This window comes from Brienomyrus brachyistius, chromosome 5, assembly GCF_023856365.1.
Source record: "Brienomyrus brachyistius isolate T26 chromosome 5, BBRACH_0.4, whole genome shotgun sequence".
NCBI classification, from domain to species: Eukaryota; Metazoa; Chordata; class Actinopteri; order Osteoglossiformes; family Mormyridae; genus Brienomyrus; species Brienomyrus brachyistius.
Genome location: NC_064537.1, coordinates 38631915 through 38649718, shown reverse-complemented (window position 1 = coordinate 38649718; position 17804 = coordinate 38631915). Strand labels below are relative to the sequence as shown.

At 40.1% G+C, this 17804-nt stretch overlaps 1 protein-coding gene across 5 annotated transcripts in view; it reads left to right on the top strand.

Moving 5' to 3' along the window:
* Positions 1-5804: 5804 nt before the first annotated feature.
* The window catches only part of LOC125742760 (potassium voltage-gated channel subfamily C member 1-like), a 54395-nt gene continuing 42395 nt past the window's right edge, over positions 5805-17804 (top strand). For all 5 annotated transcript variants that reach the window (XM_049015082.1, XM_049015080.1, XM_049015084.1 and 2 more), the window contains exon 1: positions 5805-6457. In XM_049015082.1, coding sequence (XP_048871039.1) covers positions 5831-6457 — 627 coding nt within the window. In that variant the 5' untranslated portion in view covers positions 5805-5830. The remainder of the gene's footprint in view (positions 6458-17804) is intronic.

The following is a 17804-nucleotide window of genomic DNA, read 5'->3' as shown; positions in this document are numbered from 1 at the left end:
GTGCCAATAGTGTTTAGTTTCCTTCCTCATCTGTCTCACTAATGCATTGTCTTTAAATTTCATGGAGAAGAGGGAAGGAAACTAAAAATATTGAGACGTACCCTATGTGCAGGTTCGCTCGAGGTTTATGACACTAAGTGGCGACTGGGAGCATGCAGCCACTCGAGACAAGAACGCAGTGAGTGATCACCAGTACGGTTTGATTTGTTGAATATTAGCGCACAGCATGAGAATTTTAGATGATTACTTTTGGTACAGTACAGTTCATTCACTTGCCACAGTTCCTGTGGTTAATCTTTTGTGATCACACAGTGTGCTAAGCGCATGGTGACAAGTAAGCTTATTTCTCTTCTACATTTAACATTCACTTCACTAGCAGCAAACTATATAGCTAATGTGTCGGTATTTTATGTAAAAGCCTTGCACATTGACTTCGATAATTTTGTTGTTGTACGTTTTACAATATATGCATTTTGAAAACTTGTTTTTTGAGTAAACAGTTTTTTTGCAATTCTGTTGTCTAGTTATTTTGATAGGGTTGAAATTCACAATATCTTTGGGTATTCAATGAACAGCCATTTTAAAGTGTGTGTTTGTGCCTGTGAATTTAGGGGTAAAGGGAGAAGGGGGCTGATTTGACCCCTACCTCACGCTCCAACCAGACCTACACCCTTGCGTTTACGCCACAGTAATATTTCCCAACCAGAAAAAGTCTCCGCCTGGGTTACATGTGTGTGGAGTTTGCATGTTCTCCCCATGTCGTCGTGGGGTTTCCTCTGGGTACTCCGGTTTCCCCCCCACAGTCCAAATACATACTGAGGCTAATTGGACTTGCTAAATTGCCCATAGGTGTGCATGTGTGAGTGAATGGTGTGTGAGTGTGCCATGCAATGTGCTGGCCCCCCATCCTGGGTTGTTCCCTACCTTGTGCCCATTGCTTCCGGGATAGGCTCCAGACCCCCCGCGACCCAGTAGGATAAGTAGTTTGGAAAATGGATGGATGGAGAACACAGTGTGTGTGCTGCAATAGTCAGTTTTGTGGGTCAGTATAGTAACGGGTAGCTAATGGCGTTAATTCAATCGGCCAGTGATTTACCTGGCATCTGCAGCTTTGTCAATGTGGACGTTGTGACACAAAGATACAGACAGGCTGCACAGCTTCTGTGGACTGGGGCAGACTGCAGTATTTTGGCTCCTGCAGTACCTATGTTTGTCCTGTGGGTGTCTCCTCAGTAGTGTATGCATGAGAGTTGCCTCACCCCCTTTCCACTCCTCCTTATTCATCACCACGAATTAACGTCGTTAAACGTCGTTAAAGTTGCCCCCCCTCCTATAAATATGCAGTGGTTTGTCCCACACCTAAATCCCCCTTTGCTTTGTAAATATTCTCCTCCTCCTTGATCGTTTTCCTACTAATCAGACCATGCTGGTCAATTTCTAGGTAAATCTACTGTATTACTGTCTCATTCTCCACATCCACTTCCTACCTCACAGTTACCTTAATTCCCTAATGTTAAAAAAAGTCTCTCTCGTTTCCTGTCTGTCTGTCTGTTTGTCTGTCTGTCTCCTTTGCCATTGGGTGGTTTCGGTACTAATAGCTGCACAGTTGATATTGTTGTCATCTTCCCCTGTCTGCCTTAGGTTTCCAGTTCAGTTCATTTGTATGACCCAGTATGACATTAAGCCTGACTGATTGCTCTTTCTCCCTCAAATCACATTCACCTTTCTTAAACCTTTCTTTGCCTCTATAGTCCTTTATTTCCACTGTCTGTATTACTCCTGTTTGCCTTTATTCAATTATAGTAATGACAATAGTAATTAAACATGTCCTGTAAATCATTAATTGAAAACACAGTTATATACAAGGTCGTTGCATTAACTGTATATGAAGTAAACAATATTCAATTCTTCTAGTAACTGGCGGATTTACGTATTGGCTGCATGGGCGGCCAGCCAAGGCCGGATCTTGCCAGTGGTGGCAATAGGCGCCCACACAAAAAAAATCTCAGTTGTTAATTTGCGTGATCTGTTTTGCTCATTTGCACATCACATTAATGATATCAGGTCACCTTGTGGATCAGTTAACCTTGTCGGAGCGGGTGCTTGAATCTAGTTTGTAAACTAGACAGGCTGTTGTTCAGAAGTATAAGACAGGGAGGAGGGTGGAGGTGAAGCCTGAGTACGGGGGAGTGGGGGAATCTATCAAATAACCCACCTATAACTTTATACAGTATTACTAATGCAATTAATAAAATCAGCCTTAAATTTATCATTATCTATTTGTATCATTCCAAATGTTTTAATAGAAATGAAAGTGACAAATGTTATTTTTGGGAGGTAGGAGATAAACCCATAGTTTGTGTCGGCAAGGTAGTGGGGGGAGCTAAAAGGGTGGGGGGGGGGGAGATGGGGGATGTTCGCCCAGGGCACCATACAATCTAGAACCACCACTGCTTCCAGTCATCATACTGAAACTAACATAGCTGAACATAGCCTACATGACTATCCACCATACCCAGTCAAAACTTTCTTATGGTCGAATTATTTCTATTTTTATAAAATCTCAGGCTTGGCATGGTGGTGCAGTGGTTAGCACTGTTGCCTCACACCTCTGGGACCTGGGTTTGAGTCTCCGCCTGGGTTACATGTGTGCGGAGTTTGCATGTTCTCCCCATGTCGTCGTTGGGTTTCCTCCGGGTACTCCGGTTTCCCCTCACAGTCCAAAGACATGCTGAGGTTAATTGGAGTTACTAAATTGCCCATAGGTGTGAATGGTATACGAATGTGCCCTGCAATGGGCTGGCCCCCTGTCCTGGGTTGTTCCCTGCCTCATGCTTGTAGCTTCTGGGATAGGCTCTGGAGCACTTGTGGCCCAGAAGGATAAATGATTTGGAAAATGGATGGAAAAAATCTCACAGTTGCCAGTATTACTACAATTCGACTTCCCTGCTCAAAAGTTAAACACAGTGAGTTAGAGTGATAAGCATAATGTAATTTGAATCAATTGGCACATTTAAATGTTTTGAGTAAAATTCTTAAAACGATTATTCACTAACGAGTCATAAAATTCATATAGAATATTTTTAAATAGGTGTCGGTTGTGCGTTTCTTGCTTATAATGGGCATCATCTGCTACACTGGTGGCCAAAATTGTGGAAACGTCTAGCATTTTTGGCAGTACGCTTTAAAAATTATCACAGGAATACTGGAGATAATGTTTATAAACAATGAAAGAATGATACAAATATTATACATTGGACGATAGCTCGAGTAACTGGAATGAAGTTCTGCAACCTCTAAAAATTGGAAGTCTTTCCACAATTTTTGCCACTAGACCTAAAACGTTACCCGTAGTACATCACAATTTAACACTTTTTAAGAGGTAACGAACACAGAAATACAGTTTTAGCTATGTTCTATACATTTCCCTGCATGTAATTCCCTCACGGTCTTCTTTTCATTATTATACGTACATTTGTTACGTTTATCTATCACTATAGACTCAGCTCAGTTTCTGCTCAGTAGTTTCTTCTTTCTCCTCTTCCTTAGATTATTCTAACTTCTAGAGATCCCTAGGAAATGCAATCTACTTATTTTCAGGCATTATTTTAGCTTTTAAATATATCCTCAACTTAATAAACATTAAATGAGAAGAACTATTGTTGAAATTCATCATTCTGTCCCTATTCTCAATGACAATGCTACATAGTCCCAACAACCTATGCAATATATCCATATAACGCAACCTCTTTTTCTGTAAGCTGTGTACCTTACCTTAGTCAGTGTTCATTAGTCGCCATTCTTCAGATACACTATTTTCTTTATATATTGTGATACACCTTGGAATTCATGAATCATTGCAAAACAGCAAATACGTCCTGCTGCATTGCTTTAATGAGTATAATGTCGCTAAAACCTGCCTCGTGCCCATTGCTTCCGGGATAGGCTCCGGACCCCCCGCGACCCACTAGGATAAGCGGTTTGGAAAATGGATGGATGGATGGATGTCACTAAAACCCTTTTCATAGGGATGAAAGGAAGAAAAGACACGTTGTAGAGGATGGTGGGTCTCATGGAAAGAGAGAAAGGGGGGATGAGGAAATGGAGATATGTGTGTATAAATACACAGAAGCAAAACGGCTTCCGAAAAGAACAAAGTGGAGAGCATAAGGGACACAGGAAGGGAAGGAAGATGAACAGGAAAGTTCAGAAGAAGGGGGCTGATAACACTGTGGGGAAAAAGTAAAGCATGAGGATAAAGAACATGGTGCATAGGCAAAGTCAAGGGTAAAAGCACAGAGGCAAATCATAAATAAAGAAAATGAGGACAAAGACCCACCAGTGTAAGGATAAAGAGAAAGACAGATGGACGGACAGATAGACAGACAGGTGGAAGGAGATAAAATGAGGCAGGCAAGAATGAGTGAAACGACAGAACGGGACTAGAGAAGGAGTGAGAGTTGATTCGTTCAATGAAATGCGATTCCCTAATGCGGAACGTGAGAGAGGGGGAGACTGAAAACGAGTTCAGAGAGGGAGAGAGAGAGAAAGGATGAAGGAGACACTTTCCATTTGTACGACAAGTCATAAAAGCTTCCAAAAAGGAGCTCAGGAGAACCTACGAAAAATTAAGGAATATACACTATATACCAATATATTAGGCTAATACAGTCCCCACTGCACGTGCAAATGCTTGCATTTCTGATGATCTTTGTCTGTTTGCCTTTATTGTCCATTTTAACACTACTTTATACATTACGCCGTCTATCATTTCTTTCTTTTCATCTCTCGAAGCGCTGTTCTGGGATCCTCTGTCCCTCACCTCTTCTGTCAGCATTTAAAGTTAAAGTTACCTTAAAGGATTAGTGCTAGCTGCTGGCTGGCTAATATTGAAGGCAGATTCTGTCTACACATGAACAAAATAGAAACAAATGACATACATGTAGCTGATCAGCGGACGCGACTCACTCTCAGTCTGGCACAGGCACCCTTTCCGGAAAGATTAATACCATCCTGAAGGAACCTCAATAAACATGAACAATAATGAAACTTGTGCCAAACTGACTGGAGTTGAAGGTTCGTCTTCCCATATTGCGGAGCTGAGCAAATGATCACCTGCCTCTAGCCTAACATTTCCCTGTCTCTCACTCCCGTAGGATGGGCAAGCAGAGGGTGGAGAGATAAAATGGGGACGGCCTTGGTAGTTGGAATATATTAATTTGTCTCACTATTAGTTTTTTAATGAACTGATGGGCACCAAGCCATTTTGAGATATGGGGAGAGGAATAATAGATTTAGCCAGGCGATGATGAATTGTATTTAAGTATCTCAAACAAATATCTAGCTGTTACGTAAAATGCAGTTTGGTGACTTGGTGCTCAGTGACATCAAATACAAAGCTGACTCAACCCAATGCCTTATTGGCCTCTATGCAATTTCTCATTCAGTTACCAGATAAGATTTTGTCTACCTAATAATGTTTTAAAGTGCTATGTTGTCTTTTTGCATTTGATTGATGCATATTAAGTTACTTTTCTTAGACACTTAAATCTTAGTTAGACTGTGTTAATTCCCATTTTTGTTTTTCAATATAAGAGGAAAGAACAGTTACTCTCTATCACTGCAGTGATATTTTTGCTCAAATAAACCTGAATTTCACTGATTGGAAATACATGTCCATACCAAAATGAGAGGTTTGTAATACTGATAATGAGGGATAGGTAGAATGTATTCTTTTTTTATAATTTTCCCTTCCTTTCTCTCCACAGACTCCTCCTCCTCCCTCTTCCATCCTTTCTCTCTCTCTTCTTTTCCCTCCCCCTGGTCCTCTATGCTCAGTTCGGTGTGTGTCTCCTCTTTCAAAGGGCACAAGAGTGGGAACAAGTCGTCCAACAAAGCATGCTACAGTGCAGACATGACTTGCCCTTCAGACTTCGAGAAAATTATCATAAACTGCGGGGGGGTGCGCCACGAAACCTATCGCAGTACACTAAAGACATTACCCGGTACCCGTTTATACTGCCTTACCGAACCGGATGCTTTTAGTAACTTCGACTATGACCCCCAAACTGACGAATTCTTCTTTGATCGCCACCCGTTGGTATTTGCCGTCATCCTAAACTATTACCGGACCGGAAAGTTGCACTGTCCCAGCAATATATGCGGTCCTATGTTTGAAGAGGAATTGGCGTTTTGGGGGATCGACGAACTGGACTTTGAGACATGTTGCTGGTCGCTCTATAGCCAACACAGGGATGCGGAGGAGGCAATGGGGGAAGGTTTTGATGGTCCAGAAGGTGAACCTCCACCAGAAGAAGACCCTGCGTTAACAGGAGGCGAAGAAGGAGAGGATCTGAAGAGACTTTGCATGCAAGAGAAAGAGGAGAGTTGGTGGAGCGTGAATCAACCCATAATTTGGGAACTCTTTGAAGACCCATATTCATCTAAAAATGCTAAGGTGAGTTTTGAAAATATTTGGTATTTATTCGTAAGTATCTATAATACCCATAAAATTGCCCCTTAATTATCCAAAGTTTAAAACTTTTTGTAATGATCGTATATCGTTTTGATGAGTTCTATGAAAGTAATTCGCATTGTTAGAATTCTTAATATAATCATATGAGCCTTCGAAATGTACTACTCCTCTGGGTCAATACAGTGTGATCTGAGTTTGTAGACTTTTTCAGACAGTGGAATTATTCAAGGTCGTAATTATAATTGTCATATTTAGGTTCATAAATTGTTAGAATAGTTCATTATCTGGTTCTGAACAGGTATTATTGACATACATGTTTTCATTGCACTGCTCACTTGCTTCACTGCGACATCTTTTTGCTACTCGACAAAAAATCCTCTCAGTACCTTTTACCACTGAACACTACTTTCATTTCGTATGTTGCTTTTCTCTGCTACACTTTTACGCGCGGTTGTCATCCTCTTACATTAATATTTAGCCATAGCTCAGAAAGGTAGCCTAGCTTTCAGGCTCAGCCTAGCAGATAACTTGCTTTGCAAAATGATTCGCTTGTTTTATTGAAAATCTGAGAAAATTTTGACACCGAATTATTTAGTAATACCTTGTTATTGCCAGCCCATCGCCCCTCCCCCCAGTATCGGGGTTCACTGTCAAATTCTGAAGAGTAAAAGCTTTTTCTATATTGGCTTTTATTCTCCATCAGTTTCATTCACAGTTCTTATGTTGATCAGTGATTTTTCGTCTCATATCTCGACGCATTTTGTCAAGATAGAATTCCATTCGACGACATGTCTGACTTAATATCAAATAGCCATTGGTCCATCGATCAAAGTCAAGACCCCTCTGGCACATTGATGTATACTCTAAATACACAGTAGGCCTACTCTTAAAAACACTTTTCGCTACTACATCATGCATCCTTCCTAAAATATCAGGGGATACTTATGTTTAGTGTGCATGCATTGCTAGTTGCAAAAGAAGGACATGTAGCATAATCATCACAATGCAAATATACAGATCATCTTAAAATTGGTTATGATTGATGATAGCTGCCAAACGGCAGCTGCAATCCACCAAAATTTAAAGCTGTACTTTTTAATCACAATGACATGCAACCTGCAGTTGTCATAAGCCCACCGTATTTTTAAAGAAATGAATTTAAAAAGAGAAATTGTAAGTTGTCCACAAAATAATTTTTGGAAAGCAGTCTACCCAAGGGAGTAACTTTGAGTGGAGGAAAGTTCTGGAACTCAGAGTTTGGGAACTGCTCAACTGTAGTTTCATGACTGTGTAGCTTCTCCACTCGTTCAGGAGTACCATCATGTATGCTTTCAAGCCTGCTGTCTGGTTTTTGTTTGCGCATCATCAATAGATAATAAAAATTTTTATTAAGTGCCTGTTGATGGTATAACAGGCAAATCTGTCCACATGGACTTAATCACCGGCTCAGACACAAAATGTGCTGCTGTCTCCTGCTGCAGTTTTTCAGTCGTCATGTTCCTAATGCTTGTGTGCCTGTATTACTAGAGCTTCAATATTCACCTGTGTGATTTTCTTAATATAACTCAAAATACTACGAAAGGCTCCCTTCCTCTTCCCAGTCACTACGGCATCAACATTTGCAAGTTGTTCGGTAGTTATTGTGTATTCCATATCCATTTGCTTCTTTGATATTTCATGATATGCCATTGGTTTGTCTTCCATATTGTCTTTAGTGTGTAGGCCAACAATAAAACTGAGGAATTAATTATACCCGTGGTGAGAATCTCATACTTTATTACACAATTTCACTTGCTACAAGGCCACAGATCAGGAACAGTCATCCTAAATTTAGCTCAATACTATGCTCAGTTCAGTACATTGATATAGGACTATTCATATACCTTCTCTGGCTGTTTGATGTTACAATCGTTCAACCATTTTCGTTGTTCAGAAAGACATACTTTACAGTACATGTGCAGCATCTCCGTTGTTTTAGTTTGTTGTTGCAGCTTGTTCAGGTTCATAACAGCTTGGTGTGCATAAAGGGTGGATACAAAGAGAAAATGACAGATAGTATAATAACGCCATCTAGTTGAAGAAATTAACTTTGAATATAAAGTTTCCGGATAGGATCTTCATAAATGTTAGGCGTGTGATTCCACTTCGTTAGCGTGACAAAGAATTCGAGTCCACAAGAATGCAAGAGACGGCACAGCAGACAAGCATAGTGAGCATTACAAGTGAAAGGCATTACAAGTGAAATTAATTAGTGATTCGCTACATCGCTGAAGTGACTGTGACTGCAATGGCTGAATAATAAGAAAATATTAAATTTGGACAATATGCCTTAGCATTGTGCTTCGTCAGTGTCACACATCTGAGTTCTAGATGAAGGGCAGGGTTTCAGTGCTCAGTCATCTGGCGTGACAGCGCGTTTTCAGACTGACGCTCACGCAAGAATCTTAAGGCAAATCTATATAATTTCATTTTAAACATAGAATGAGCTACGTCAAAAGCATTGAGGTATTTTGTAAGTCATACGGACAATTTACAAGGGACTTACCTCTTATATACATGTAAATATATGTGCATATTTGTCTCGAATCGAACATCTCACTCTAGCCAGCTGACCAAAGTTGGCAACCCTGAAAGCGTAAATAATTGCAATTCGGTGAATTGCATTAGATTGGTCATATTCTACCCCGCTCTGTTATAATATAGTAGTTCTAGTGGATCACGAAACAGTCTAAATGCACAAAAAGTAACTGACTGGAGGAGATAGTGTTGCTGCATTAGTGCTTTCCCCTTTTTACGTCTCCGATCAGCGGAAGAGAATAGAACCGGGAATATTGTTGCATTGCCCATGGCTACAGATGAAATCTTCGATCTTCTGTACCAGCCAGTACCAATATATTTTTTTCTAGTACCTAAACTATAAAATGAAGTTAAATTAAATAAAAGTGAAATACTAACAACAATGAACCGATTAAACGCAGAAATAAATCCACGCCGCTTGAAGTAATAACTGTTGACTTCTGTGATTGCAGGACGCGCGCGATAACTGCGAAATGGTTTTAATATATAAGAAATGTTTACAGAGATTTACTGAAGCGTATTAGAGATGAATGAGTCATACTGAATGAATGAATATGTCACGATCGCAACGAGGAAACAGGAGCAGGGAGACGGAGAATCGGGAAATAGGGGGTTTAATCGGGAAAAAGCAACACAGAATACGAAACTTCAATGCAACGTTAATGACAGGACTAGGGAAACACACTCGAACTGAAATACACAGGACTAATTAACATCAACAGGAAACAGCTGGTGAACACGGGGATTCCACACAGGGTAAATGAGGGGACGTGGCACACGGGAGAATCGGACGAGCGGGGCATGACAGAATGAATGAATGTGAGTGAGTGAGTGAGACTTCTTTCATCTGTTAATGTTACGTTCATGTTTGTTAGCCGTATTCAGTGCTGAAATACGTAGTACAAAACCACATCACAAAAAAAGTCACAATTCATAGAAAACTGAGTTCTGCATTTACACCTGGATGTGGGAATCATATCGTATTGGGAACCGTTTATAGACTGTTTTGAACATAGATTCCACAAGGCATACATGCATGCATACATACATACATACATACATACATACATACATACACACACTAATGCCTGTAATCAACAAGTTTAATGAAGGGATGTGTCAGACCAGCCAAGGAGAAGCTCTCTGTTCATTGTGTGTCACCATTTTCTTTTCCGGCTGTATTAAATTCTGCTGTAAGCCCAAGAATTACAAAACCAAAGAGTGCTTATTCATAGGGACAGAAGTTCTGGTTTTTTACCTGGATGTGAAAATTGTGTACTGGGAACCATGAACAGACGGCTTTGAACCATAAACCCTCCCCATAGGGCCACACTAAACACACAAACACACAGTTTTGTAATTATGTCTTTGTGGGGATTTGCCATTCATCTCTTTGAGGAAAACTCTAATCACAACATGACGACCTTAACCCCTACCCAGCTCTAACCAAACAAAATACAATTCTTCAGAACAGCCATAGTGAACAGCTTAACACTCAAGATTGTAACCAATTGAATCTTGAATTTTCAGGCTGAATTTGAATAAATTGTTTATAGCCAATAGGAGCAATTTTTGCTAAAGGGTGGGACACAGTATCTTAGTTGTAAAGTCACTTTACCTGTATTATAATCTTTCTGTTCGGTTTGAGGCCCAAGGCTGTACTGCCATCCCTCCTGATAATTCAGTCTAGCTCTGGCTGTCTGTAGGAGGGATCCAAGGGCATTAAAATGTTATGCTTAGTTGACATATTTTACAGGTACAGCTAAGATGAAAAGAAACCAATGTTGCCAAAACAGATCATTTGTGCACTTCTTGATTAAAAGCATCCATGACACACAACCAAATCGTAAATCCATCGAAAGTGTCACAGAATGTGACATGTAGTGTTACCTCTTTTAACAGGAGAGATTGAATATATCATAGTATATCATAACGATTTTGATCTTAAAGTAACCATTTCAAATAACAGATTGTATCTGCTCCCAAAATGCTTCAGTAATGTATATGAATATAATTTTATTGGTGCGTTTTGAAAAAAATTACCAAACAAATTCCGAAATGACAAGAAATTTAGTCAAATTCGGAGGTGAGGGGTCTTTATGATACTTCTACGTAGGTTAATTACTCATTAGGTTTCATCCAACATACGAAGAGCAAAGTCAAAATAAATGTATGATTGTAACTGAAGACGGAAATGGGGTGGCGTTTGGTAAACAGGTGATCTGTAGTTATGGCCCTGGCACTGACCAGACTTTGGATGAATACTTTTATTAAAAAATAACATTCACCGTAAATGACATTAAAGATGGTATCCCGTGTGGGTGGCGTTTTTAGGGGCGACGGCGGCATGGCCCATGTATGCCCCTCATGGTGCCAGCCCTGACGAAAATGATCATGTCTTAAGTTAATATAAAGTTTTATATACAAACTAGGTTGTTTTGAAGGTAGCTGTGGTACAGTATATGGCATTGACAGTTCTCTCCATCTTCTTCATATATCCAGTGTTGGCGTAGTCTACTTTTCAGAGCACACTGCAAGCGTTCCTTTTTGCAGTGTATTTTGCTGACTGCTTTATTAACATTAACAAACATTACCAAATTCTGCAGATTTTTTCCCCTCGAATATCTATTGTTTTTGTATTTGTTTTTTTTTTTGTTTTTTTTCCAGAACCAAGAACATTACCATTGTTCTCAGCTTCCAGTTGTGGAGCTGTTCTCCATTACAGTAAAACCCTAAATCATTGTCAGCACCCTCAGATACCTGGATTAGAGTGAAAATACCTTCTTATGCAGAATACAACAGGCAGCATAGCGCAAGTGGGTCAAGAGACAATACTTCATGCTGATTGTGTGACATAACAAAATCCCATGGACTCTATATAACTGAATGCTGTTCAACATTTTAGTCAAATGACCAGTCGAAATTTAGTTACACACTGTCGACCTATAAAGTGAATGAATACTTGATTTTTTAAAGTTGAACCCACATATGAAATAGCAAGCAGCGGTTAGTCATCCCGAGCCGAGTCGCCCCTTCCTACACACAAATCATGCACTGTGCGTGGAGGCCATGATTAAATCCGGATGGAGGGGGATTAACGAACAAGTGTGAAAGAGAGTGAGACAGAGAGAGAGAGAAAAGAGAGAGAGGGTTTCAAGTCAACCACAGTCAGGAGCTACAGGTTTGCTACCTGTTCCTTGTTTTCCAGAATGGTATTTGTTCCATATATTATGCAGCATATATATATTTCAACCAAGAAGATCTCAATAGATAGTTTCGACACTAGTGTTTATTTGATGAAAAATTTAAATGAGTATGTGAACAGTGATTTGGCGAAGCCCGTCTCTTGGTCATCGATTCCATCGACTCTGAAGCTGACAGATCTGGTTGGGCAACCAGGCGGGAGGCAAAGGAGCCAATCCCAGATCAGGACGGGGAGCTGAAGGTGGTGGAGGGGAGGAGGCGGGTGAACCGAATAGCTATAACTGTAATATATATTATATGTAAATAAATTACAATACAATCAACAACTATAATATTTTTTTTCTTAATAAATAAGGAAATGTATTAGCTAAATAAATAAGTCAAGGAGCAAAACAAGTTTCTCTCCCCCTGCTTTGCTAGTGTCTGTCTTGTCTCGGGAACCAGGGAGTTAGGAGAGGCATGGGAAAAAACAAAATGGACTTTATTTGAAAATGCGGAAACAAAAGAGATTGTGAGGGCTCAGAAACTGGGAACACCGGAACGAGGAAGGACTTGGGCAAACACCATGCTGGGCTTGACATTAATGACAGGACTGGGGAGCACAGGACTGGGAAGCACTTTTATACAGGACTGACGAAGGAGCAAACAAGAGGCAGCTGAAACGAGAGATAAGACAAAATAAGCAACAGCCGTGGCTCATTAGATCCACACTAGGGGACTAGGGACGAGAGGGGACAGGAAGGCAGGGCATGACAGGATCACATTTGTTGCCAGATACGCAGGTGCCAGTTACGTGAGCCAGTTTGTTAGCGCTAGTGTGAGAAAGAATGGGTTCTGCTTCTAATGTGACTTTGAGCCCTCCCATAAAACTGATGGGGTTGTATAAGTTAATTTAAACACTGCTTAATACTAAAATACATAAATACAAAAGCAACTAGATGAAATTAATGAAAAGAGAGTTATAGCACGGGTTGTTCACTGAATGGTAGCAACTGGCATACTGAAACTCGTGGGCAGTTGTGGCTTTGTCTCGAGAGAAATAAACAAGGGTATCACACGGTGTCGTGACTCATTTTGACCCATACAAGTTATAGCATGCGAGTTATATTCCAAACAAAGGTCGTATACCAAGCAATATTTTTTGCGTCCAAACAGGATGTATACCAAGTTGGACTTATTCCAAACAGACATATACCGAGGTACCACTGTGTGTGTGTGTTTGTGTATATAAATATATATAAATATATATATTTTTTCTTTCATATACACACTGTTCTCAAGTCTGTACGTCAGTGGTTGCCAACCGGTTTATGGGGTTGGACAAGTCGATATTTAAGACATTCCTCGTCAATCGTGACAATCAGACTGCTGCCCCTTCCCAGCCCCCCCCACCATCCCCAATTTGGCAAATTCTGCAAATTATCATGTTACAACATATTTGGAGAGCCCTTACTTCTGTGATAAGCTGAGGTCACCTCACAACACAGTCCTTACTGGCTGCCTACCTACAAGGATCTGTCTGCAGAATGCAAGACCAATCAAGCAAGCTGACCAATGAGAGTACACTTGGCTCATCGGAGGTGTGGCTGAAAGCTAAAACAGAGCATTTCAGACAGTGATATAGAGTGAATAGAACATGAGAAAAATAATGTGTTTTTGGAACACTAAAGCTTGTAAATCTATTATAGTGGACCCCCAAAATAAAATTATGTACCGTGAAAATTAGCATAATAGGGTCTTTTAATACAAGATCGTTTGTTACCTGTAGACCCTAACAAGTCATATGAGAAACCAAATTAATGGGAATATTTAACATAGCTTAACAGAAAACAGCCTTTCCTTTTCTGGGGAATTTCACATACACATTGGGCAAGCTGCCCTTTACCTGGTTAGTTATCACGGTAAGGCATTTTGCATTGAGGACAAGGAACTTAGTAAGGAGTAGTGAATGAGAATAACACATCACATTGAGAACTGCACAACTTAAGTTTTACACCATTAATCCCCTGTCTCCCAAATCATAATGCCGCTTTGTGGGAAGGTGCAAAACTAACGTTATGCATGGTAAGGCAATGCGATGTGTTTGACAAAACTTAATAATACTATAGGCACAGCAATGTTATGAACAGAAAAGAGAAGTCAGTTTAAAATAATATGAAACTACCACAACAGTAAATGACTGGTTGAAATACAACTTGGTGATATTCATATAATGTATTCTCAGTCATAAAGTATATTTTGTTCATTATTTCAGGATTTAAACATTTTTTCTTTAATTCTATATTCGATATTAATAGTAATTTCACAGCTTATAGGTGTTTTGATTGCATGATTGAACGATTATGGTTTTAATTTAATATACACAAACTGCCCATGTGACGGTGACAAACGTGCATAGTCACATCCAGAGTCTACAGTAAGTGCTCTGGTTTAAAGGTGAGCTAGTTTTTACATTGCGGGTGAAATGAAGCGCTGCACCTTTTAACTTTGCTCGTATCAGGCAGGAAGTGTTGAAAAGGTTGAAGCCAAAAGCTTAACATAATAGCCACCTATATTGAAGTATTAGTAATTAAATGTTAATACGTTTATACTGCTGCTTGTGTTTCGAAAGTATCCTGGCAAGATTTGTCTGTGTCCGTGTCAAAAAACAATCAAAAAAAAGGGTGTAGGCTTTGTTTTTAAATACCAGGTCTGCAGTAAAAATTGCACTTCTATCAAAATATCTGTCAGAATTCACCATGGTTTTGCCCCCTGCTTATAGCTGGTGTCCATGCTTCTAGATCAGTGTTTCCCTTGGGTACCTGCAAACAATCTAGGAGCTAGGAGGGAGCAAAAATGTGGACCGTCTGTAGGTCTGTGAGGACCAGGTCTGGAAACACTGTTCTAAAAGGTGAACATTTTCATAGAAATGTAGCATATTAAGGCATTGGGCTTTTCATGATAATGTCAAACTTGTAAGACTATTTAAGCAAAGGGAAAAAAAATGTCACTTGTGGACATTTTAAATGCCCTTGATTATTATTTGCTCTAAGAATCCCTGCTTTGGGCACAGGGGCCCCGCTGTAGATTTTGGGCCCCATGAAAGCATATCATGTTGGGCCCCTGATGCAGACCAATCGAATTATGTTCCAAATTTATCTGTCCTAACTTTCTCCCCCTTTACAGAACCCCTGTTTGGGCTTGTGAGAAATCTGCAGTATATGCCCATAATTTTACAGGTCCTCTTACAAAGCAATTCTTCCAGTGTAGCCCATGCACATGCAAAAACAATTTGCCCATTTCTCATACTGTATGGGTGAGCATCAAAAACTGATTATATTTTGAGACAGATTGTCCCAAAATTCAAGCAGCAACACATAGTGATAGCAAAAAAGTTTTCACCCTTGATCTCATTAAGACAATAATTTCAAAATTTTGCAAAGGCATTGTATGGGTGTGAAATTAGAACGGATTATTTTTTTTGAGAAAGAGCGTCCAAAAATTGAAGTCATGCCGCTTAGTGGCAGCAAATGGAAGAGTGAAAGCAGATGACATTTCACCTTGTGATATGTGATAGATCAAGAAGTATTTGATAGATCTTATTATTTCTTCGCAAAAACTTTATCTGACTTTTATCTGACTACACCAGATATTCTTTTCAAACTTTTCCCCAAAATGAATCAGCAGCGCTTGATATTGTGAACACAGTAACTCTAAAAATATTGCATGGCTCTTTATCCAGCTTTGTAAGTGTTTTGTATGAATAACAGACTGGAAGTGGTCAAATTTCGAGACAGATCGGCCAAGAACTGAAGCAGTGCTGTACAGTAATGGCAAAAAAAGTGTAGATTCAGACATCTTATCCCATTTGTGAGATAACTCAACAAGTATTTCATATAGCTTTTTCAACCTTTGCAGACATGTTTGTTAGGTAGAAAATCAGATTTTTCTTTTCTGGTTTATCTGGTTAATGTTGCCAATTTAAACTTTGGAGGTAGCGGGTTAGCGGTTATCAAAGCGAACATTTCATGTAGCTGTGCCCAGCAATGCCAGTCAGTAAAATATTTTGTGGGAAACTCGTTGAATTTTGTTGGAGGAAAATTTTATTGTGTCACTATATTGGCAAAGTGGGGAGAGTGTGTAAGGTAAAATTGTAATAGTATTTTCTTTAGACTGGTGTTTTCATTTGGAAAAATTTATTATAAATGGCATTACTGTGGCTACGGACCCCAAGCTTCACTTTCAACTGTGTGTGTTAAGGTATACTTACATGCTGCTTATGAATGTTCTACGAATGCATAATGAATGCATTATGAAGGTGCAGTTAATGTAAAGCATGACCAAATATTTATAGCCATGTTTATAATACTTTATGAAGGTATTGTAACATGTTTCCAAACGTTTTTTGCTAGGGGCCCCATAGGTTTGATGTGTTTGTCCAAAGGGAAAAAAACACTCTTTCATCAGGGGTAACAGGACAGCTCTGGACAGCTTTGCTAAAGCAGCTTTCAGGCAACGGAAGCAGGAATATAGATGTGCAAGCATAAGCTCACATAGCGCGCTGCTGCCATGTTGGATCGAATTCTGAGCTGACAAAAAATCCGCAAGTCCTTCCCCTTTCTCTCAGTTTCGCTGTAATCTCACATTCGCATGAGTCCGCAGCTGCGGGGTTCCCTTCCAGTCTTCCTGCAGCACCCTGCGCTCATATAGGTGCATTCAGGAACTGTTAGTGACAGTGGCAGTGGATTCAACATGCAGGAATTACAGACATACCTGTGGCAATTTTTAAAACAAGCATATACATCTTTCATAGGGAGGTATTGTGGCACAGTGGTTAGCACTCATAGCTGTAGGAGTAGGGTTTGAGTCTCCCTCATGACTCCATGTCTGTGGAGTTTGCATGTTCTCCCTGTATCATCATGGGGTTTCCTCTCAGTACTGCAGATTTCCCCTTCAGTCCAAAAACATGCTGAGATTACTTGGAGCTTCCAGATTGCCTGTCGGTGTGTGTGTCTGCGTGAATGGTGTGTGCGTGAATGGTGTCTGCGTGAATAGTGTGTGAGTGAATAGTGTGTGAGTGAATGGTGTGTGAGTGAATGGTGTGTGAGTGAATAGTGTGTGAGTGAATGGTGTGTGAGTGAATAGTGTGTGAGTGAATAGTGTGTGAGTGAATGTTGTGTGAGTGAATGGTGTGTGAGTGAATGGTGTGTGAGTGAATGGTGTGTGAGTGAATGGTGTGTGAGTTTGCCCTTCGATGGGTTGGTGCCTCATCCTGGGTTGTTACTTGCTTTGCACCTGTAGCCTCTGGGACAGGCTCCAGATCCCCTGTGACCCTGGATAGGACAAGTTACTGCTAAAAATGGATGGATGGATGGATGGATGGATGTCTTTCATCTCCTAAGAAGCTTCAGTCAAATCTTTAACTGTTAAAATCAGTTTTTCCCCCCATTTTTCGCCTGTTAGTATCGGTTTAACTTTTTATCCCTTACCCGGCCATCTATGTTTCTCATTCCAGTCCCAACCTCCCTGGGTCATTCTCTCGAAACATTTTGTTGCATTCCCAAAGATC